The sequence below is a fragment of the Rhinolophus ferrumequinum genome, chromosome 10 (assembly GCF_004115265.2).
Source record: "Rhinolophus ferrumequinum isolate MPI-CBG mRhiFer1 chromosome 10, mRhiFer1_v1.p, whole genome shotgun sequence".
Lineage (NCBI taxonomy): Eukaryota > Metazoa > Chordata > Mammalia > Chiroptera > Rhinolophidae > Rhinolophus > Rhinolophus ferrumequinum.
In genome coordinates, this window is record NC_046293.1 from 45,169,728 (window position 1) to 45,194,697 (window position 24,970).

General features: G+C 35.8%; 1 protein-coding gene across 5 annotated transcripts in view; it reads right to left on the bottom strand.

Annotated features, from left to right (window-relative positions):
* Positions 1 to 296: 296 nt before the first annotated feature.
* The window catches only part of YAF2 (YY1 associated factor 2), a 70,447-nt gene continuing 45,773 nt past the window's right edge, over positions 297 to 24,970 (bottom strand). For 3 of the 5 annotated variants that reach the window (XR_004424114.1, XM_033116835.1, XM_033116837.1), the window contains 2 exons: positions 3,154 to 3,306; positions 297 to 2,175 (listed from right to left, as the gene is read on the bottom strand). Coding sequence is in view for 4 of the 5 variants with exons in the window: in XM_033116835.1 (XP_032972726.1) it covers positions 1,938 to 2,175; positions 3,154 to 3,306 (391 nt within the window). In the remaining variant the exon portion in view is untranslated. The remainder of the gene's footprint in view (positions 2,176 to 3,153; positions 3,307 to 24,970) is intronic. The other 2 variants (XM_033116836.1, XM_033116834.1) reach the window with 2 other exon arrangements.

The following is a 24,970-nucleotide window of genomic DNA, read 5'->3' on the forward strand; positions in this document are numbered from 1 at the left end:
AATACAGAACGATGACTATGTCCCATTCAGGTAAAATCCCATCTTCCATCAGATTTTTCTCTCTTATGCAGTCCATTTAAAACACATCCTGAAAGTATGTAATCATCATCAGAAGACCCAGTACCTCCAAAGCACAGATTTGACTTAAAACTTAGATTATGTTCCCTATTACTATTATTTGTAATTTTTACTATGTCTAAAAATGAGTATATAAAAAAACATTTGAAACGTAAAAAACCCAGAGAATAAAATAAGACAAAAGACTGCATGTTTTAAAAGAACATAACCAGTTAGTTGGGGTTCCATTTAAAGTATCTTATAATAAAAACAAATTTTAATTTTTCACTTAACAACACTATAAAGAATGAGGTATATAAATGTTTTAATCACAGACTTTTACTATATGCAATTAACTGTATTTCACAACTAGCATCTTACAAAAAAGACAGTACCATTGTGCCTGTAAAAAGTACTGCAATTAAACAGAAAATTACATTACCACGTGAAACCACCAAATATCACAACTGTCAGGGTCTATAATTTTTTTCTTCAAATGCTATCATGATGTCTTTATGTGATATGTTGTATCCAAGTTATGTTTTTGAACTTCATTTATATTGCATAACTCTCCTATAGGTAGCTATATATTAAGCAAATGGGTAAGAGAAAGCAGGTAACCCTAGGAGAAATTTAAGAAGTACTGTGTGGTTTCTAGGTTGGATTTTTAAATATAACATAAAACACTTTATTAGTTGTAAACAAAAATGCAAAATCTGTAGTCATAAAAATATTTTATTCGTAACTTTACATAATAGTAAGTGGGGCTGTATATACTTTTTATACTTCAGAATATTGATAAATGCATAAACTGGCAGTTGTGTCTGAAAATAGGGCACTATGATTTTCATAAGAATTGTTACATTTAATAAGAGGCCAATTAAACTGATTTAAGATTAGTTATTTCCCACTTCTGTGCAACAGTTCCCATTTCTGTATTAATTAGATTCATACTTCTATGACCCTGGGTAAGGTTTGGGGCAAGGAAACAGTGATAAAACTATTAAGTTAAAGCTTTTCCAGAATTGCAGCTTTTGAAACATGGCAGGTTTCTTTTATCTTCTGCTTTTTCCAAATGCTTATAATTATTTTAATTTTAATTTTTTATATAATACAGAAAATACCAGTGTTCTATGACAATAGCACTAAACCTGAATTATAAAGCTAAATAATCAGTTTTATTGTTTACTAGTCTGATAGTAAACATTACAATAAATGAATATTTTGAAAGTTAAGCAAAAAAACAAACAAACAAAAAAAAACAAACAGGTAAAACCAGAAACATAATTCAGGAACAATAATTTAGTAAAATGTGTCAAAAACATTGGCAACGGTTCATACAAATTCTTTATTTAATAACAATTTTCCTATTTAACCACACCAAGTACCAGCAGGTGTATTTAAGAAGATAACCATTTAAGAAAATCCTGTTGCAGCAATAGTTGAGTAAGTTGATCTTTGACTTGTATACATATAACTATTTGTTTCACAATTCTCAAATAATACATATTTAGGCAGCTTGCACTATGTTATAAAAATTTTAATTCGTTACATGCCAATAGTAGAGAATTCAAGAATTATGTGTTAGAATTCACTAAACTAAAAGTGAAAATAGACTTACCAATAACACTGCATAATGAATAATTCAACCACATTTTCATGGCACCTTTAACTGTGGAGACCAAAATGTTAAAGTCTGGAAATGTTTGATAGGCATAGATTGCAATAAAATCTAACAAATTCTAACAAATTTCTATTTTATGTAAAACACAAATTATGAATTGTACATGAATGTTTGTCATGAAAATGTGGTAGTTGGCATAATCTGTGTATTTGCATGATTATGACAGAAGTGACTAAGAAATTGGAGAAAATAAACTTTAATGCGATTCTCCATTCAATGATGAGGCTTCTCCTCTGGGTGAAGATGACCTGGACATTCCCTTCTCTGTGTTATCAGAGCTAGAGCCACTCTGACTGTGCTGATCTGCAGAAGCAGCGCTAGATGCAGGCGGTGACTTCGTTTTCTCCTTAAAGTCTGTAATAATGACTGTCAGATCTCCAACGGTCACTTCCAAATGCTGAGCACTACTCCGATCCACATTTTTCAATCTTGGCCTAAACACAAAACATGATAAAATTTTAAACTAGCTCTTCTGTCTACCAACTTTCTGTGCCTATAATGAATAATAAATTAGGTAAAAATAACAAAATGAATACATCTATGTTTAAAGCTCTAGACCAGGGGTGTCCAACTGCGGCCCATGATCCATTGTTAATTGGCCTGCAGCAAATTCCAAAAATATATTTAGTTTACTTAAATAAACCAGGTGAGGCAATACGTACTTCACCTCGAGTGAGTGGCCCGGCTGTTTGTGTATTTTACTGCATATGGCCCTTGGTAAAAAACGTTGAAAAAAGTTTGGCCACCCCTGCTCTAGATTCATGTGTAACTAGCCACAAAAATATCATTAAATGTTTCAAATCTTTAACATTAATCAAACCAATCACTCATGAATCTTCTTCAACATCACAAAAAAACTGTGATACTCTGGAAGTAATGGTCTCTGAATTGTGCTTTTATAGTTTTACCATAATTTACAGATAGATTATCAATTTTATTAAAATAAATGTTTTAGAACAGCAATGACATACTTGGATCACAGAGGAAACTGGTAACAGCTATGGTTGAGTTACATGCAAGGCTGTTACTCCACTGATGTGCAGATAAGGGCATCTGTTTTGCATGGACTCATGAACATTTTGACTGATTAAAGCCCATGCAATTATCTGTGAATATTGTGAATATCACTCCTGGCTTTAGGAATGAAAAAGAAATAGCTCAAACACAAACGTCTTTGAATCTAGTTTAAAAAAATAAAAAAAAGGCAACCTTACATTTAAGCTTATATTTGTAGCCTCTGTCTTTAATTTCTAATATACCTTTCAAACTCACAAAAACAATTTCATACTTTATAATAAAGGAGATGAAAATCTTTTACTTCCACTTCATAAAAGTGTATCAAAGTTAAAAGAGAATATTAAATGGTTAATTTTATTATTTCCAAAGTGCCATGAAACACTCTTCAAATTTACCTGGTTTTCTTATGACTGTTCTTTTTGCTAGTTGTTTCCTTTTCACTTTTTTCTTTTTCTACTTTATCTTTTTTCTCTTTCTTTGACTGTGTAGGGGGCACAAACTGCTGAGTAACCTGCTGTGCAACCAACTGGGAGACAGGTCGAGGTTTCCTGTGTGCATGTTAAAAAGAAAGGTTGTTTTTTATTATTATAACTTAAAAATTTATATTCTTTATGATAGAATATATCAAATTATGAGAATAGATATATAACTTTCAAGTACAAAAATTCCTATGTAACATAATTCAGATGTGCAATTTAATAAATATATATATACACATACACTTTCCTATCCAACAAAAATATAACTATAATAGTTAAAAGTTATAGCCCAAGATATAGTCAAACCATTAGAATATAACTATTACATAAATCAACATGAAAATTATTAAAAATGTGTATCAAATTAAATGTTCATAGAGAAGTACACATATAAACATAAATTTTAAAAATTAAACTTGCAAGTTTACACTGAAATAACATTTAAATATATCCCTCCTCCCTCAGAGAAGGAAATATCTAACCATCTGTGTCAATGGCTATTTGTTTTTTCCTTTAAGATATTTCATTTATTCACTTAATACTTGCATGTCAAAATTTCTGTCCTCATTGCTCAAATCGTTGAGTTTCCTTATGTCTCTAAGCCACAATCTCACCATGCTTTTTTGACCTTGGAGATCTGCCCAGTCCTTTGAGACATGCCTACTTATTCATTTAAAAAATATTTATTGAGAAGCTACTGTAGGAATTGCGAGATATCTGAAATGTTACCTGGCTTTAACCTTTGGTGCCAGTACAAGCTATCACTCTATTGGCTCAGGGTCAAGGATCCCTCCAGCTTGATGGTAGAACTTGGGCAACTAAAGTCAAGATTCAAAGTAAGTAGTCTCTAAGTTCTTAAAATGAGAGAGAGACAGAAGACTGAGGAGGGAAGATAAAAATACATTTTAACAGATGGTCTATAAACAATAATAATTTTATTGCCTGGAAAATCTTGACCCTATTTTGGTCAGTAGTGTTGAGTTATTAAAAAAATCTTTTTTTGTTGTTCTTCTAGAGCAACAGAAAATAGAAATCAATGAGAAAATACTGCACAATCTATGATTCAAATCTGCAAGGAAAAATCCTTTGAAGGAGGAAATAGGAAATACAGTATGTAAAAGCGACTTCAGTAGATGGAAAATGAATTTTGTTTAGAACCTAAAGAATCTGAAGTACAGGAAGGATATCCAGGAAAGATGTCCAATACACAACTTAAAAAGTAGGACTGACAAAGAAATCCGGGCTAATGATGTAGATCGAGAGTCACACAAATGAGGGGGTCAACTGACGCTGGGTGGTGAACACATAATGTGATATACAGATGATGTATTATAGAATTGTACACTTGAAACCTATGTAGTTTTGTTGACTGTTGTCACCCCAATATTTTAATTTAAAGAAAAGTTACACAAATGAAAGTGATATTGGAAGCATGGTAATTAATGGCTGAGCTTATTCAAGAAATGAACTTTAAAAAAAAAAAAAGGATTAAACGAGTGGTTCTCAAATTTAAGGCACAATAGGATCACCTACAGGAGTAGGAGGGCTTAGCCCTAACTCCAGTGTTTCTCATTCAGTGACTATTGTAGCACTCCTGGCTTTATGAGTGAAAAAAAAAAAAATAGCTCAAACATAAAAGTCTTAATCTAGTTTAAAAAAAAGGGCATCCTTACATTTAAGCTTATACTTGTAGCCACTGTCTTTAATTTATAATATACCTTTCAAACTCAGAAAAACAATTTCATACTTTATAATAAAGGAGATGAACGATGAAATCTTTTACTTCCACTTTGTATAAGTGTATCAAAGTTAAAAGAGAATATTAAATGGTTAGTTTTATTATTTCAGAAGTGCCATAAAACACTCTTCAGATTTACCTGGGGGTGAAGCCCAATAATTTGCTTTTCTAACTAGTTTCCAAGTTATGCTGATGCCTCTGGTCTAGCCACCAGATTTGCGAAGAAGCTGGAAGAAGTGCAATATACTGGTACTACTTCAGCATAAAGTTTGAGAAGGAGAGCAGGGAGTGGCAGAGAAATAAAAAAAGCAAGGTTAGACATATAGGAAGACACCTGATAACGAAAAGCTAAAGCTAAGGAGTCTGATTTACTCTTAAAAGATGGACGATCACTAAAGAAATTCAAATACAAATTTTACAAAGATTACTGGCAGCAGTCTTAAGGGGAAAGGTACTACAGGGGCAGGGAAACTGTTAAGAAGCTACTTTAATAAATCAGGCAAAAATAAAAAGGGCTTGAACTAAGAAAGCAGCAGTGGAGTTATTTAAGACAGAGTGAAGAAGCAGAATCAAGGGGACATGGTGACTAATCAGATGTGTCTTTCTCACTTCTCAACCAACAGATAATCCTTTAGCAAAATATACAGAACTTGCCCTCGTGTAGCCAACCTCCTGTGGGGGGAATCAAACAAAAAATAAACAGTCTTAGATGTTGATAAGTGCTATGAAAACAATAAGTAAGGAATACAGGCAATGTTGGGGAAGGAGTTGCAGTTTTAGTTTTTTGTTTCCTCTTCTAGACTATAAACTCCATAAAGAAGGAGATGGTATTAGCTTTCTGTACCACTATATATAACTAGTACCTAGCATAGTCCTGAAAAAATACTAGATGTTTAATATTTGTTGAAGAATGAATGAATGGCAATCAGGTTTAATGAGGAAGGAAGTTTTTCTTAAGAAAAGGAGTACAGTAATGTTTCTAAGCCTTCTCATTGGCCAGGATCAACCACCCTCTATACAGAAGTAAAAAAGTAATGAAAAAGTAAGAGCAGCAATAATTAATTTCTTTTAATTATGTCGGATTATGGAAAGAAAGAAAGCTCAAAGCTGTGGCAGAGTTGAGAAAAATTTGTTTAGAGCTGTGTCTAGTGAACAGTGAGTCACCTAAAATTGAGAGTCACTCCAAGATATAAAATGCAATTGAGGTGCAGTTATCATTTAGTCTCCAAGATATTATGGATCTCTAAATCTATTCCTTCCATAAAAAATGAAGGTTCGACAACTTCCTTTATTACATTTTGTGCTGTTGCTCCCTCCACCTCAATTTAATGCAAAATAATAAAAATGTTAATGAATTAAATTGAATTACAATAAAACTGCAAACAGTAAAATAGATTTAGATTCTTTTGAACCTAGAATAAAATCCTGAAGTTTCAAGCAATCAATAATTTATTTAATAGTCATTGTTACTAACTTAAGATGTCTTTTTTTAATGTTGTCTTTAAATAAAATTGAGTATTTTTCTAGGTTTTTCTGGATTCATTAATGACCTCAGTACCCCAATGCTGTTTTTTCCGTAAGATCTAAATACCTCAATCGTGGATACTTTGATCATGATATTTTCAGGAACATAACTATTGTGCTGTGGTTGGGTACAAAGTATTTTTATAACATGATCAATCACTCCCCACTCCTCTAGGATTTGTCTCTACGTACCATTCCATTTTATGACACTGTTCCTGACGTCTCAATCCTGCTTTTATGTGAGAAAGGGGTAATCCTAATTCCCCAACTTCATGAATGTTATAATACAACTGTTGCCAAGTCTTTATCATATTTAACAAGTTTTATGTTTCCAGAATCTTCCTAGAATCATTTTCCCTTTTCATATGGTCCATATAAAATATGGTCCATTAATCTGAAAATAAAAGCTTATTAGTAGAGCATGATTTGCTTCATAAAACCATGAGGTTGAGTTAAATATAAATAATTTATTTCTAAGAGTTATGAATCTAGAATTCTTAAACTGTCAGTGGTAAGAACAAAATACTCAACAAATGTCCACTCTCCTACAAGGCAAAACCAACACTTAAAGAACAGTTGGTCGAGCTGGTCAGGTGAGAGACAAGCTGGAGAACTACCACATCCAACTGCAAATGGAGTAGTAGTAATAAGGATCTATTCTATGGCGTAGGCAGGGGAGTGGAATTGAAGCAGTGAATCTGATGACATTTCAGGATAATACAACCTAACATGCGCCTGAATAAGAGGGATAAAGAACTCCCCCCAAACGGGAGTAAAACTGAAAGAAATCCAGAAACAGTGCTGTGGACTGAATGTTTATGCCCCACCACCACCAATTCAGATGTTGAAACCAATCCTATCCCCCAAGGTTATGGCAGCAGAGGTGGAGCCTTTGGAGGTGACTGGGTCATGCAGGTGGAGCCCTCGTGAATGGGATTAGTGCCCTTAGAAAAGAGGCCCCAGGGAGATCCCTTGCCCATTCTGCCCTGTGAGGACACAGTGAGAAAATGGCTGTCAATGAGGAAGTGTGTCTTCATCAGACACTGAATCTGCCAATGCCTTGATCTTGGACTTCCCAGCCTCCAGAACTGTGAGAAACAAATTACCGTTTTTTTGTATCCCACCCAGTCTATGGTATTTTTGTTACAGCTGTTCAAAGGGACTAAGACACGCAGTTGGAGGAAGCCAAGAACAGAACTCCTCTAAACAAGAGGGACTGATGAACTTGGTATTGGTCATGAGGGCAAACGGAAATGCGAAACTAGTGGTCTGATAAGCAACTCCGCAATCTCTGTACCTATTGTGTGTTGATTTTCTTTTTTAATCGCTAAATTTTCTATAGTGGTTCTCTTATGCCTTAAGAAAAATATTATTTCTGTTCTTGATAGTTGTATCTCTTTCTCTTTTTATCCTAGACTTGCCTAAATGTGTACTATTCCATTATTTTACTCTTATTTCAATGATGATTGATTTGCACTTCAAGATTGTAACTTTGCTCCTCTGTTGTAGGATTATTTGATCTGGTTCAACTTTGGGGGAAAAGCAGCACGAAATATAAATATATTTGTATACATATAGCCAAATTATTAAAATAAAGTTTTCTGCTGCTCTCTAGGGGCTCAATGAGCTTTAAAGATCCTTCACTGAGGATAAGGGAACATCCCTTATGATGATCTTTTCATCATGTCATAAAATGACTCTTCTTCACTGTGCCCTATTAAGAAGAAAGCCCTCCCATTTCCAGGGAGCGTAAGAAGGGTTTAACTGTGATCCCTTTTCTATTTACTGAGAAAAATGAGGAGGATCGCAGGAAATTTTAGAAGTGGGAGATAGTTAACTCAGGAAATAAGGGGAAGGGTATCATTTAGTAACGTATGCCTTTTTATGTTCAGTGGTTTAAATCTGTGGTTTTGACAACACACCTACAATGCCAAGAACTCTGTAATTAGGAGAACAAAAGGATCACCTAATTAGTAAAATAAGTGCTAGCTATCCATATTCCAACAGCACTCTATTGTCATCTTCTTACATATGTTATGATTAGGCTATAATTTGTGTAATACCGTATTCAAAAATTTGGGAATTCCTATGTGTTTCTATGTATCCTTCATAAATAGCCCAAATAGACTGCGTAAAGTTTGGCAGGTCTGTTGATTTACTGTAACGTAAGAAAAAGGGGAACATTTCAACAACTGTTTAATGGATATTTACTATTCATCAAAATAAAATATTTTTAGGAGTTGCCTGACCTCCCATAGGGGCAGGAGGCTGGTACATGTTGACTTATATGCTGTTTCTAACTATGTGTCTCCAATCCCACCATCCCCCAACACAAATTTTATGTGCTAATTATAAGAAAAATGTTATAAGCTTGACCATCCTCATCACAATTTTGCTTTGTCAAATTGGACAGGAAAAACAAATGAACAAACAAGATATAAAATAATTACTGGTTCTTTTCTAATAGAGGCAGCATTACAGCTCAGAAGCAATCTGTTTCATGATAAAATTACGGTAAACTGAAGCAATTTAATAAATCTCAATGAGTAAAAAAGGCTGAACTAATAAACCTAAATCTGTTGTGAGTCTGTTGATATGTTATCAACAGAAGGCCAAAAATCTAACCAAGGAAGTTTTTAAAAGCACCCACCCTGTTTGACAATGTACTGCACACTTACACTGTCAGGTACTAGGTAAAGTGCTGGCACCATGAACAAGACAGACATAGCCCATGTCCTCCGAGTTTACTTAGCAGATGATGTAGACACCACACAAAAGTAAACTAATTAAATAAAAGTAAATTTTGTTAAAAGCACAAAGGGGGAAAAAAAAGGTGTGCTGTCATACAGAAAACCGAGACACAGTGTGAAAAGAACTTTTAGTTCAAGTTTAAATCATCAGTATACCGGGAAAAATAGCCATCACCATGGACCTCCTTTTAAAATATACCAGGGGTGCCAAAGAAAATGTATACAAGTGGACACTTTGGTCAACGTTGCTCAAGCAGTAGTTCGCCGTAATTAGAAGTGTCTGGATGCTGATGGTAACCACTTTGAGTAAGTACTTCTTGTAATTGGAGAAGTCAAACATGACTTGTATTCATCTTTTGTTATTGGTATATATTGAGTATTACAATTGTAATACCGTTTTCCTTTCTTAAAATGTGTACACATTTTTTTTTGGCACCCTCTGTATGTTAAGTCATTTTATAATTTACAGAAGAAATAAAAGAACAATAAATATTAAAATTTTTAGTAACACTTTAAGACACAGTAAGCCCAAATTTTTATTCTGTAACATGATTTTGAAGGTATATAGATCTAAAATAGACAAAGTTTTTTTTTGTTTTGTTTTTTAATGTAACTAATTCCTCATCAGCTCTTAGGCCTAATCCCTGGAACACCGATTTCCTGATTTCGATACATCTCTGATAGATTTTGCTCATCTTTACTTCTACTTCTTCTTACACTTATATTGTCCATACACATTTTTCTTTGAAAACCTTGAAGGCTTTTTCTGAAAAGACGACAGCCATTTTCTTTGCTCCGAAATTACCATTTTCATTTTTTGAGTAGGTATGCATACCTATCCTCCAGTGTCTATCCACTATGAATCATATCAAGTAAATTTTGGTATCAAATATCACAGAAGATGAAAAAACATCATCACATGTCCTTATAGCAAAACAAGATGGTTCAGGTTCATTGTTGCAAAATATTGCATGATAAAATCCTTTATTGAATGACTACTCATGTGAGAAACTATATTTTCTTTTTGTCCTTAAAAGTACATTGTACAGGTAACGATACTTTCACTTTTGTGAAAAAGTTATCTAGGATATTGTCATTTGAAGACTCGGTCAGAGCGCTCTAACACCATGCAGTGTACCAAGGATTAACAAGCATTAAGGGATGGAAATTACTCCATGTCATTTCCTGGTTGTCTCCTCCCCAGGCCTTCAGAGGAACATTCTATAACCTGGCCTGCACAAAGACTCTTCCCCTTCCAGGCTTTCTGAGGTAAATGTTACTTGACAGATCAGTTTTTGAGATTTTGTGACAGAGAATCAGAAGGAAAGGAGGTTAGAAAGAAACTGCTAAAAGAGGTTTTGTTTTCTTGGGGGGGTTAGAGGTTTTGAGAAATGTAGCTTGGAGCAAAACTATTATGTGAGGGCAGAGGTAGAAGAGGGAAAATAATGACTAAAAAATGTTGCTAAGGCTATATGTCTTTTTTCACAGTGTTTGAGGGAATATAAATAAAGAATCTGTTACTTTAATATGAGATTGTAAAAAAAGAATGAATCTGAAAAATAAGTTAATCAGCTTTAGCAGTCTTCTGTGCATGTTATATTTGGTGCATAGAACATATTTATATAGTGTGTTTTATTTTTTAAATGGTTAATATTTTAAAAAGAAATGCGCATCGAATATTTGTGGAACCCTCGCAGCACCTCTGCAGAATCATGGTCTTCTACACTCCTCTGTAATGCTATCAATCCTTTCATGTTCTATCTCCCCACCAACTGCAATCTAAAGCCTACATGGGAAAAGATCACATCTTACATATTTTTGTATCCCCATGTATCAGATGCTCAATAAATATCTCAAAGTTAATGATCATTATAAATACAAATTATAATGTGTTAAAAACAACTATTAATCAATCACATGAACACTGATTTGATTAGGTGCCAACTTCCAGGGAAAAAATTTCTGATGCCATCTTCCTTTTGAGCCATTTATTTCTTTTCCATAAAAATGGAATGAAGGGTTTAATGTACATGTCTGCTTTCTATAAAAATTTATTATTGAATCATATTGTAAGAGTCCTTTCTAAGTGGTTTTCCCCATTTCCAAATAATGAAATTGTCCTCTATGCTAATACCAGCACTGACTTATCAGCAAAATTCAAACATTACCTATAGTAAGGATATTCAAATGTTTTTGTTATTGTTTTTGCAGCAGAATCATGCTAAAAAATCTTACAAGGAATCTCAATATATAAAACTGAAACACTGACTTCCATATATATATGAAGTTGATGTGGAGACTCCTGAGCCCCCGTGTGCTCAGCGCTCGTCCTCGAACCTCCCAGTTATCCCTGAGGTGTGGCTGTGAGGAATATAATGTGAGGAATATAAAGAGAAAACTGAGATCCAACGTCTTCGCACTATACCAAGTAAATTTACACCTCAGCTTCAATGTACTCGTTCTTCTTGATACTTGCTTAAGTGTACTTATAGAATGCAAGGAACAATGTGCTTCACCATTTCAAGAATCTATGCAGAGTCTTCTGAAGAGTCTTTACTCGAAGATCTATATATGTATTTGTCAACATGAAACACTTCTACAGAAGCCCAGAACACAATTTTCCCTAAACTCCTGGGAGGTGGCAGCAGGGGAGACCTGATTCCCTGGCAGCTACTAAGATAGTCCTTGGTAAGCACAGACAAAATAGATGAATACATCTGCTATAAAAACTAGGTTAGAGTGTTCAGCAATTAAGTCTGAAAAATCCCTCAAATCATTAAACATCATCACAGTTCACTTAATTTGAAAGACCAAGGTCACTCTCCAGAGCTACAAACAGGTCATCCTCAACTTTTCCTTCCTCTTAGCCCAATAAACATCGAGTCCTTTCCATTTGTCTTCCACATGATTGGAACGATTCCCTGTTACCATTCCCATGAACCCCATTCTAGCCTAACCCAACATCAGCTTCCTATTCTACCTATTTGACTCCCTGCCTTCTCCAAGATTACTCCAATCCAAGATTACTCTTCCTTACATTCATTCATTTAACAAATATTCATGAAACACTCACTGTTCAAATCACTGTTCCAAGGAAGCGTTGAGGATAGAGCACTGAACAAAACTTACTTTTATTGCACGCCATTTTATTACGGATTGACCTTAATTCTTACCTCAGAGAAAATAGAAGCTATTCAATTAAAATTTCCACAAACTCCATCTGTGATCATATACTCTAACTTCCCTATCCACATTCCTATTTAAAGCCATACCTCTACCTGCCCACTGGGTCTCTTCTCCAAGATACCACTCTTGTTATGGATCTCCCTTCTCTCCTGCTCCAATAATATTTCCTTCTCTAATAGGTTATTCCTGTTAGGATACAAACACATAAAGTAATTCTTACCTTAAAAAAAAAAAAAAAAAACCCTTCCCTAAGTCCACATCCCTTTCTAGCCACTGCACCATTTCTCTGTTCTATTTTCCACAATAAGCATCAAATGATTTGTCCATACTTACTCTCCACACTTCTTTCTTCCATTCTCTCATGGGCTCACCTCAGTCAGGCCTTTTTCCTTACTATTTACCAAAATTAATTCTTTCAAGGTCACCAACAATCCCTTTGTCACATCCATTGATTGGTCAACTATAGCTCTTATCCTAGTCTTTTCAAGCAGCATTTAAATGAGTTTACCACTCCTCCACTTCCTGCAAAACTTTTTTCACAAGCCTCTAGAATACCAGGCTCATTCAATTTTTCTCCTGCCTCGCCGGCTACGATTTCACAGTCTCATTTACTGGTTCCTTCCCTTCTTTTCCAATTTCTAAACTGTGGAGTACCCCCAGGACTCAGTTCATCTCTTCAGTTATCTCTTCTATCTACACTAACCCTATAGGATGGTGCTACTCAAAGTATGGTCCACCGACCTAACCAAGGGCATAAGCACCTGGAAGCCTCCAAGAAATGCAAATTCTCAGAACTTCCCCCAGAACTATGGGTATTTTTATGCACACAAAAGCTTGAGAAACACTGTTCTAGGTGACTTCACTCAGTCCTTCGCTGTAAATACCATCTGTACAAGGGTTCTCAACCCTGACCCCAATTAAAATTAACCTGCAATGCTTTTTAAAAATAATTATGCCTAGGGAAAAAAATGTTCACTATTGTGGTGATGGTTTCACAGGTATATTAATGTATTGAAACTTATCAAATTGTACACTTTAATTGTGTGCAGTATACTGTATGTCAATTGTATCTCAATAAAAACTATTTTAAAAAATGTTTAACCTCACCACTAATGGAATTAAAACAGGAATGCCTAAGCCCCACTCTCAAGTTAGATAAGAATCTGAAGGGGTAGGGCCAGGCTCAGAAATTTCTTGAAAGTTCCCAATCTGATTTTAAAGTGCATCCAAGATTGAGAATTGATCTATCTATACAATGATACTCCAAAATTTATATCACCAGCTCCAATGTCTTCCCTAAACTCCAGACTTATATAACCAACTGCCTACTTATTTAACATCTTCACTTGGATGTCCAGTAGCAACTCAAAATAACTTAGTTTGCTCAGCAATATACCTTTGATTCCTCACTTCGCTCACTCTTCCATTCTTTGGCAGTCTTCCTATGTTAGAAAATGACGCTCCATTTTTCCAGTGCTCAGACCAACCGCTTCCTTTCTCTCACACCCACATTAGTTAATTAGCAAATCCTTTCCATTCTAGCTACAAAATAGATCTAGAATTGGATGATTTCTCACTACCCCCACTGATATCACCCTTGTAATATCCTCTTAACTAAAACCCCTGATTCCTCAACTGCTGTGCTATGGACTATTTTCCCACATAACAGTCAGCTGATCCTTCCAGGTGTAAATCAAATTATATCACTCCTCTGCTTAAAATCGTTCAGTGGGTTCCTCCTCCTCACCCAACCCCTTTCCTTGTTACACTCTGGCAAACAGAGTATATGGCAGCTGAGAATAAAATCCAAAATTCTTGCTCTAGTCCACAGCCCTCCCAGATTTAGTCTCTCTTCCTACCTCATCTCCTATACTCGCCCCTCTGGTGCCCTCCGTTCCTGTGTCTTGGTCTGCTTAGGCTGCCATCACAAAATACTGTAGACTGGATGGCTTAAAGAACAGAAATTTATTTCCTCACAATTCTGGAGGCTAGAAAATCCAAGGTCAAAGTCCAGCAAGGTTTGGCTTCTGGTGAGTGCTCTCCTCCTGGCTTGTAGAGGGCCACCTTCTGTGTCCTCACATGGTAGAGAGAGGGAGAAAGATCTCTCTTTTCCCCTTCTTAAAAGGCCACCAATCTTGGCTTCTGGTGAGTGCTCTCCTCCTGGCTTGTAGAGGGCCGCCTTCTGTGTCCTCACATGGTAGAGAGAGGGAGAAAGATCTCTCTTTTCCCCTTCTTAAAAGGCCACCAATCTTACCGCATTAGGACCCCACCCTTCTGACGTTATTAACCTGAAGTACCTCCTAGAAGCCCTATCAACAAATACAGTCACACTGGGAATGAGTTTCAACACGTAAAATGGAGGCTCGGGGGCGACAAGTCAGTCCACAGCATCCAATCTCACTGGCCTTCTACTGCCTGGCAGTTTCCCTCACTATCCCCTCTGCCTCCTAACTCCCTCACTTCTTCCAGGTCTCTGCTCAAATGCCAATTGTCAAGGAAGTCTTTCCTAACCTGACGTAAAATAGCACTCTCCTCTCCAACTCCATTCCCCACTCTGTTCATTACTCTGTTCCCTTCACTACGCTTTATTTTCTTCAAAGCACTTGTTTCTACTCACCACAGTCTGTATTATTAGTTCACTGACTGTGTTCCCCTACCAGAAAAGAACAGAAGCTCCCTATCACCCCTATAAGTATAAACAGGGACTTTTTCCTGTTTTATTTTGTTCACTGCTGTTTACCTGTGCCTGTGACATAAAAACACCTAATGTGTTTTTCATGGATATGTGAATGTTAAAACCCTTCTGCTCAAAAATTTCCAGCGACCTTAAATGATCCTATTGCAGTTTTGCAACCTTGGCCGCACATGAGCATCATGGGGAGGCTTTTTAAAATTACAATACTCCATCTCCACCCAGACCAACTGAATAAAAATCTCCAGGAGTGAAACCTGGTATTTTTCAAAGCTCCTCAGTTGTTCCTCTTGTGCAGCCGCTGGTCTCAGAATAAGCTCCAAGTGCCAGCTCAACTGCCCGATCACTCCCAACTGGACCCCAGCATCTGGATCTGCCAAGTGAAACGAGTTACTGCACTGCACCTGGTGCTTTCCTAATGCACCCCAGATCCCATCTTTTCCAAAGAGCCTTCTTCATCTACTCTAGTCTATATTCATCTTTCCTCTCCCCGAAACCCTACAGCACATGTGGACGTGCCAGATAATCCTAGTAAATACATATACAACTATGTCATGAAGTATAACTTACATCTGTTTTTAAACTACTCACATTTCTTTTTTCATCCCCCACAAATGCTATGCACATACTGGACACTGAATAAATACACGCTGAATGAAGAAAGCTGGTTTATAAAATTATTTCCTTTTTCAATTAGTACAAACCAGAGAAAGAGTGCATACTCAACTCTTTCCATTAAAAACCAATTAAATCAGCATTCCCTAAGCCTGATACACACTGGAATCACCTGAGTTGCCTTTTTAAAACAGATATGCTTGTCTGGGGCTCACCTTTAGGAGCTCTGATTTATTTAGCCTGGGATAGAGCCCAAGTATCTTTTTTTGGTTTGGTTTTTCAGTTTCCAAGGTGATTCCAACGTGCAGGGAGAGCTAAAAACCAGTGACATTGAAATATATCATATTTGGATGCTTTATCTTTTCTAAATATAGAGACTGGCAGTATTAAAAGATGTTATTTTGATTTAGAATCTGCAGACAACAGCACTCATATTTTCCAAGCCTTTCTTTTATGATATAAATAATAGTGTACTTATTGATAAAAATGTCTACTTTTAGCTAAAACAGGTCTTATCCAGGGATTAATGTTCTCTTTTATGGTTCAATTTCCACTCTTGCAACCTATACCTATGGGTGACTTACTAGTACAGGCATAGCTCAGAGATATTGTGGGTTTGGTTGCAGACAGTCACAATCAAGTCATAATCCTTTAGCGGTCAGAAGGTCTTGCCTTCAATTTGTAAAAAAATGCAACATCTGTGAAGTGCAATAAAATGAGGTGTGCCTATACAAGCTAATTTTCCTGTTTCTCTCCTTTCCTTCATTCATTTACTCATTCATAAAAGCATTTACTGTGACACACAGTCTTCTGAGATGGTCCCCAATAATGCCTACCTCCTGATATTCATGTCTTTTCTAATCCCCCACCTGTGAGTGGGCTGGACCTAGTAAAGTCCTTTAACGTATAGAATGCAGCAAAAATGATTGATACCACTTCCAAGATTAGGTTACTAAAAGACTCTAGCTTCCGCCTTGCTCACCCTCTCTTGCCTTGTGAGCTCCCTATAGAGTGGCCCATGTGACAAAGAACTGGGGGAAGCCACTGGTCAGCAGGTCAGTGAGGAGCTGAGGTCCTCTGCACAATGGCTAGTGAGGAACTATGTGCTGCCAACAGTCACCGATAAGCCTGGAATTAATTCCTCCCCACTGACACCTTGGGATGACTGCAGCCATTTGACAGATCCTGAATCACAGGACCCAGCTAAGCTGTACCCAGATTCCTGATCCACAGCAACTGTGAGGTAATTCATTTCTTGTTTAAAGCAACTAGGTTTTGAGATAATTTGTCACACAGCAACAGATAACTAATATATTTATTGACACTTAACTATATTCTAAGAATTGAAATGCCATTCTGCGTTACAGAAACCCTATAGCTCATGTGGGTGCCAGTCTGATACCCATATTGCAGGATGGCTTGAGACATACCCTAGGTCTAGTCCACTGAATCTGTATGTATTACACAGGAGTTGTGGTACTGACTCAACTCACCACTGGACTAGAACAAATCACCCATCAGATTACAGCTCCTTCAATGTGGGCCAAGCTGTCTGTCCCTTGCTTGAGATTATTGAAATAAATACTTGATTTGTCCTTCACTTAACATTCTCATACAGCTGTTCTATTTCGTGTTTCACTCCTTTGCAATGTTCACCTTTATTCTGTGCTCAGGTATTCCTGTCATACAGTTTATTTTGTATTGTATCTCCTTACATGTTGCACTTTTGCTTTTCTTCTGCTTCTTGGCCCAATATGGATAAGATACTGGTTTTCACTGTTTTCACCATGCAGTAGTATTGCTCCTTTCATTGTACCTCTCCTTTACCTTTTACCAGCCAGACCTGTTGCTTCTTGCATAATAATCAGACCTGCGGCTGTTTTAATAAGCGCTCCTCGAACAGCTGAGTGCAATGTTCTCAAAGCACCGTCTGTGTACCACTAGTGATCCCTGTCAGTCTATCAAATGCTCCACAGTAGGCCTCGTAGATCAATTATGATTTTCACAGAAACGCCACTGTCATTTTGTAATATATAATCCAAACTCATAAACATTGTTTTAACTCATTAAAGTAGAGATGAAAATAATTCCAGAAATACCAGAATTCAAAATAATGATGGAAACTAAACACTGAATAGGGCTTCAATAGAATATCCAAGGTCAATCGGTATGACAGAGGTAAGCAAACCTACAAGTGTTGACATGCATGTACAAGTACCTGGAAAAGTGTGAATGGCAAGTGTGCTGATAAATATCTGAAAATTGTTGTGGGGACAGAGCCCCAAAAAGCAGTTTCCAGGCTCTCGGCCTCACATGGAGAGGTGCTGGCTCGGGTAGTGGATGGCCATCAGCTGTGGCTAGTTGGCCGTCAGCTGTAACCAGTGAGCCATTAGCCATGAATATAACTGCCGTGGCTAGGCTAGAAGAGGCTAGCAGAGAAGAAAAAGAAAAAAGGGGGGGGCTAGTAAGAAGATGGTGGCTGAGTCTGCAAGCGGCGCAGTGAGGGTTGAGAATTGTGTGGCTCCTGGTTCCTGTGTCTCCAACCCAGCTGCCAGTGACAGTATAGTAGTATGACTCCCCTACCTATGGCTCCGTGGGTGTTCCTTTTTGGCCTCACCATGTCCTGCGTTTTTGTGTGGGGAGCGGGACCAGAGACCCCGCCGGACGCCCCGCACGACACTTGGCGAAGTCGGCAGGATCCCCTGCACGACAATTGTTTTTTAACAAACCAGCATCCGTTTGCCTCTAGTGTTTACAGTATAATCCTTTGTCAAATAGTGGCATTAAGGATCAAAGCTTTTGAATAATTTTCAAATATAGTACCTCTCTAACCTCTCTAGCAAACCAAGTAAGTTTTTACAAAACAAGGGCAAATATGCTCTTCAGTGTAAAACTGATGAATTCTGTCACGAAAAGCAGAGAGAAGTCTAAACCTACAAAGGCATCATTCATAGTTGTACTCATAATAGCAAAAACATAAAAAGAAACTTTTAAAAAAAAATTACAGTTGACATACGTTTGAAGAGAAAGCAGAAGGCACAAAATTCTTTCAATATATGATGCAGTTGGCATTGTGTAATATTAATGGTACCCAATGTAGAAGAGTTACTACTGTTACATGTACATCTAGCAGATATTTTTGTTTTACAGTTGGAACAAACCACAGATGTGAAAAAAATATCAATCAGTTCTTGTTATATCATTATAGACAACCTACTTGTGAGAGAAGTAATCAATGACTTTTTGTTTATCACTGACATACCTCAAGCTACAGAAAAGTTATTTCCAGTAGAGTGAAAGTACATTAAAAACTGTGAATTACGATGTCAGCTGCAAAAAGTGGGTTGGGATCAGTATTGCTAGAACACAAGGTTTTGTGTAGCTATGAAGCTATAAAAGAGTTCGCAAGTGATTGCCTAATCTATATGTTGCTTTATTCCTTAATGCATAACTGGCAATCAAAAATACAGCTCACAATTTTGATTCAATGTGATCAGAATGGCTATAATGTGTTTTCTATACAAAAAAATTATTCTGTATATTGCATTTTCTACTTTAATATAAACTGTCTGTTGTACGAAAAAGTGTTTACATTTCTTCAGGGCACTAATAACATCTGAAATGATAAGTTCTATGATTTCTGGAGAATTGCTCAAGTCGTATGCATATATGAGCAACATGTGTAAATCTTGACTATCATGAATATGCTGATTTAGGATACAACAAATTTAATTTTTATTTTAAGAAAAAGCCAAATATAGTGTGTAGGGTCAATCACCAAGACACTGACTTCCCCATTAATAACCAGGAAGCTAATTAATATTACATTTGCCAGTGCCTCAATTTGAAATATTCAAACTTTTAATGGGACATGGTTCATCAAGAGTCTGAGAATACAAGAAACAGCTTAAGAAGTTATCCATAATTTGGGGGTCATGTTATATCTGAATATCCAGAATTATCCGAGCAAGCCATTTCTTGCTACCATTTCAGCAATCTGTAATTTTAACTTAGCAGAAATTAAGAGCAGGGAAAGAAACATACAATTTGGGAAACCTGATCTATAGTTCAAGCTCACGAGCCCTACAGAAAACCTAATAAACAACATCTCTTTCACAATGTGACTTATTATAAAGAATAACTATTATTTTTTAAAATACTATTTTATTACTTTAGGTGCGATCATTTTTTTTTTAATTTACCAAGTATTAATAGTGCGTATGCATACATACTGTATATCCTCTGTGTTCCAAAGATACTGTGACTGCAATTCAATGGCATGTTTAAGTGCTTGGCTCTGAAAGATTACCTGGAGTCTAATCCTACTCTGACTTAAAAATCTCATTTCTGTGAGGAGTAAATATTGTGAGCATGAAAATACCTTAACACATTGTCTTATATAAACATTAATAAAGTTTAACAATAAACTATTATTTATTCTTATTATTTCAAGTTATTCAGACAATCGAGTGTATAAAAAACCTGAAAGCTAACACGTGAAAGTACCGCGAAAATTTGATTTAAGAATGCATCCTTATAAGAGTGGAAGTCTTTCATACTCTGTCATTTTCAAACAAAATGTCAGGGCTACACTGCAAAGTCCCAATTTGGAAAAAAACTAAAAGCTATCTGGCTTCCTTCTTTCACCTGTTTTCCAGTCCCAGCGTAGGGTTAGACAATTTCTCTGGCCTCCACATGGTCCCCAATGAGCCTCACATCTCTCGCATTCGTGCCCTTGTACAGCTCCTCCCACACTGAACAGTGCTGAACTGTGTAACCAGAAGGATACTGCACAGATGACTAAGTGAGACTTTTGAGGCTAGGTCATAAAAGACACTCGGACTTCCATCTTGCTCACTCTTGGATCACTTACTCTAGAGGAAGCCAACTGCTATGTCATCAGGACACTGAAGCAAGCCTGTTGGGGAAGTACACACAGCAAGGAACTGAGGCCTCCTGCCAACAGCTAGTGTGGGAGCACCATCTTGGAAGCAGATGCTGCAGCTGAGTCAGGCCTTCAGATGACAGCAGGCTCAGCTGACATCTTAATTGCAACCTCATGATAAACCCAGAGACAGAACTACCAAGCTATAATAATAAGCTGTTCCCAAATTCTTGATTCATAGAAACTGAGGAAATAAATGCTTTGGAATAACTTGTTACACAGAAATTTATAATAAATCTGTCCGGCACAAATCCATGTGAAATGATAGTGGTTTCCGGTGTGGGAAAGGGGAACATAGAAGACAGACGGAAAGAAATGGTAATAGAGCTAATCAAAGTGAATAGACTAAATCAATGCAAAGTATTAAAAAATCTTTTAGACTGTCATTATTTCTAGGTTCCTAAGATCATTTTAATAATTTTCTTCCTGATCCTTATCTGTATTTTTCACACTTTTAATATATTTTACTTTTCAAAATAAAAACAAAAATATACTTTTTAATTTAAAATTTTCTCTAAGTATTCACATGTATAATTTTATCATGTAAAAATCTACTTAAAAATAACTGAAGGTCAACTGTTGAGATCACTATTCACGTCAAACCTATATGCAATCATGGTGCTAAATGCGAGGGGGACTAGAAAATGAAGACAACATGGTTCCTCACCTCATGGAGCCACATTTTAGTAGGAGAAACAGACATGGGGAATGCAATATGGCCCAGACCATAGTATATTCCCAATAAATACTTGTTGAATAAATATGATTGGTAGGGAATACAAAAAGGGCACACCTTCGACTGGGAGAGTCAGAGTGGAAAAGAAACATGTCAGGGAAGCCTTCCAGAAGAGCTGGTATTTAAAGTGAGCCTTAAGCAATCTGTAGAATTTCAATGGATGCAGTTGAAAAGAAGGTAAATTAATGCAGAGAGAGCACAACGAATAGTCACAATGTCAAGAAGATGCGTGGAATTTCCAAAGCATTTTCAGAAAAGCAAAAATTAGTAAGTAACCCAGTACAGCTGGAATATTGAAATTATAAGAGACAAAGCTAGAAAGGCAAGTTGAAACCAGGCTATGGAGAGTTCTGACTGATATATTAAGTGGCCTGAAGCCTGGATTTCATTCTATTGATCACAAATTCAATCCATATGCTACTCTCTCTATTTTTGCATTTTATGTTTATATAATTATTACAACAGTTGAGAGAGAGAGGTGAGAAGGGTGTAAAGTAGGGCTTTAGGGATTAAATGGGTTATGTGAGAGAATATGTGAAGAAAAATACTCAAAAGTCTCACTGGATTTAGGGGTGCTAAAATAGAGGGGAGGAGAAAATAATGACTTCAAGGTTTAATCTGGGTGCCTAAGAACATAATGATGCCACAACAGCAGAAACATACTTAATGTTTGCTGTGTATGTATACTATATGAGTGTATATGTACACATACACATATTACCTAGATATAATCCGATGTTTAAATCCTTAGAAATTTTACATTCCTGCTTATGTTCCTTAGGTTAATATTAATATTAGATGGAATTTCATAAGTACCAATTGATGGTATATGCTACAGATACACAGGGAAGGTATAATAGCCCCATACTAGGTATCAGATGAAAATTATGCAAGTATTAACTCATCTTGTTGAAAATTCATATACAAATAATCAGTTCAAGACAAACAACAGATTTAATAATGTATACATCACTATAGCATATACTTTCTAAATAATAAGAGCAGAAAGTGTTAAACACAAATCTTGATAAAAATTGCTGGTTTTATTATACAATGCCATACCATTTTCTTCACATTATTTTTTTCTGTTTAATTCAAGATGCCTTAATTCAAGATGAAATCAGAGATTTCATTCAATTTTAAAGAATGTTCTTTTAAAGATAGCTATCCATATATATATAACTAGAAAGATTTTTAAAATGTTGAGTCTAATAATATCAATTCACAGCTAGTCTATTTCCTTTTGATTACATACTAATTTTTCACAGTCATAAGAAATCAACGAGTGATTATCTTCTATCTGCTAACAGAAGATTCAATTCAGCCTTCATTAAGTTCAAATTTTGGATGCAAAATTTGGCTATATATGAAATTTATGACAGAATACTGTATTTCTCAGAATAAAAACAGTATTCTGAATGAAAATACACACTTACATGTTTTCTAAAAGAGATTTAACTCTAATCAGTTAAGTTATGTCACAATATTCAGTGACCCCAACTGGGGTTGTACAAAAGTAAATTAATTTAGAATGAATGGGTCATAATGATATATTCCAAAATAAGTGAAAAGGGGAAGTTAAGGCTTAACAATAACATCAAATAAAAATAAACATGCAACAAAAAAGAGGCCAAAAGTAAAAGAGGGGAGGAAAAGACTAGGAAAGGGTTTCTGTTGATGGGCAGAGAGTCCTAATTTAGGAAGAACAAATGTTTCTCTATTCTCAGCATTTCTCAGTCAAACACAAGTAAACTCAAAGCTTCTCTTTCCAAAGATAATAAGGAACCACTTCAGGATCCTCTATCCTTAATGATCCTGAGAAATTTAAGTCAAGTTTACCATCCAGATCAGCTGAGGAAATAGTTGTGATTTACTCCTCCATCCCATAGTTCCCCATATGCTCATGCTAGCCAAAACTGACATTAGCACACACAGCTAAAACACAAATGTATGGTTGAACTGATAAATTTATAAACACCTACGAGTAATGAGTCAACCAACCAGCAGGCATAAATGACTACTTCAGATCTTTGCTTTTAGATCAAAGGGAAGTATAAGGCAGAATAGAAGTATATTAGGCTCCCCAAACTTTATAATCTTACACAGGATTACACCAGTTAACATGCATTATGTACTAAAAAATGGAAACTACGTGCAGAAATTTTGGTTAGCAAGGACACAAATAAATACAATTCACTAAAAACACTACCACTGAGTTAATATAGACCAACAATGACTACAAATCAACTCAGTTTTTGAAATAACATTAATTTCCTATAAAAGAGCTTTCTTCACATAGAATTTACTACGTTATCAACTAAATTTAGCAATTCACTAGTAAGTAGTTCAGTGCAAATGAAAGATACTATGAGTATCACATTAATATTCAAAGTTAAATGTAGTCAAACTGAAAATATAAGACCTCTGCATTTTATTGTATGTAAATTATACTTCAGTCAAAAAAGTAACTGAATATTTAGATAAAACTGACTAAAAGTATACATTTTTAAAAGCCAAAGCATTTTATTTTGTTCCTAAAATGTGTTACATGCTTCACTGCCTTAGTAAACACAATAACATATAAAAGCTATTAATTTTTTAAAGGGTGTCTTATGTGTGCCAAAGATCATATTAAGCTCCTTATATTCACTAACTCATTTAATTTAAAATTCCTTTTTACATGATGAAGAAACCAAGGCTTGAAATATTTAAGAAACCTTCCATGATGACATTCCAAATCTTACTCAACCCCAGGTCTGCCTGATTCTAAAGTCTGCACTTTTTCCCCCAGATTTGTTACAGCACAACTGACAAAAGTTGTATGTATATAATTAAGGTGTACAAACGATGTTTTCACATGTATATACACTGTAAAATAGTTACCACAAACAAGCTAGTTAACAAATCCATCACATCATCTTTTTTGTTTTGTCGTGGTGAGAAAATTAGATTTCTCTTTTAGCAAATTTCAAATACAGAATACAATATTATTAACTACAGTCACTATGCTATACCTTGAATTCCCCAGAACTTTATTCATCCTGCATAACTGAAACTGTACTCTTTGACCAACATCTCTCAATTTCCCCCACGCCTCAATCCCTGACAGCCACCATTCTACTGTTTCTGAGTTCAACGTTTTCAGATTCCACTTATACATAAGATTATACAGTATTTGTCTTTCTACTGCCCATACTTTCTACACGTCATAATGTGCTGTCTTGATGATACAGAACCACCATTTAGAACCTCATACAACATGTCTCTCTGGAGCCATCAAGATGTTCAAAGCCATCTGCTCTGATCTGAAATGGCAGTTACAGAATGTTGTGTCATTCTAACTGGTAATTCTCTTGTCTCCTGTCTTGCTGTCAGTTCCCACTTCTTGGTGTGTCTACTTTTGACAACCTTACATATTCCATTCACAACTCCAACCCCAAGTTGTACCTAATTTAATATCTATCATAACAAAAGGAGAACTGAAAGTTGCCAAGAATAAGAAGATCTTATCAAATTGGTGAAATTTTATAAAACAACTGTTTTATAT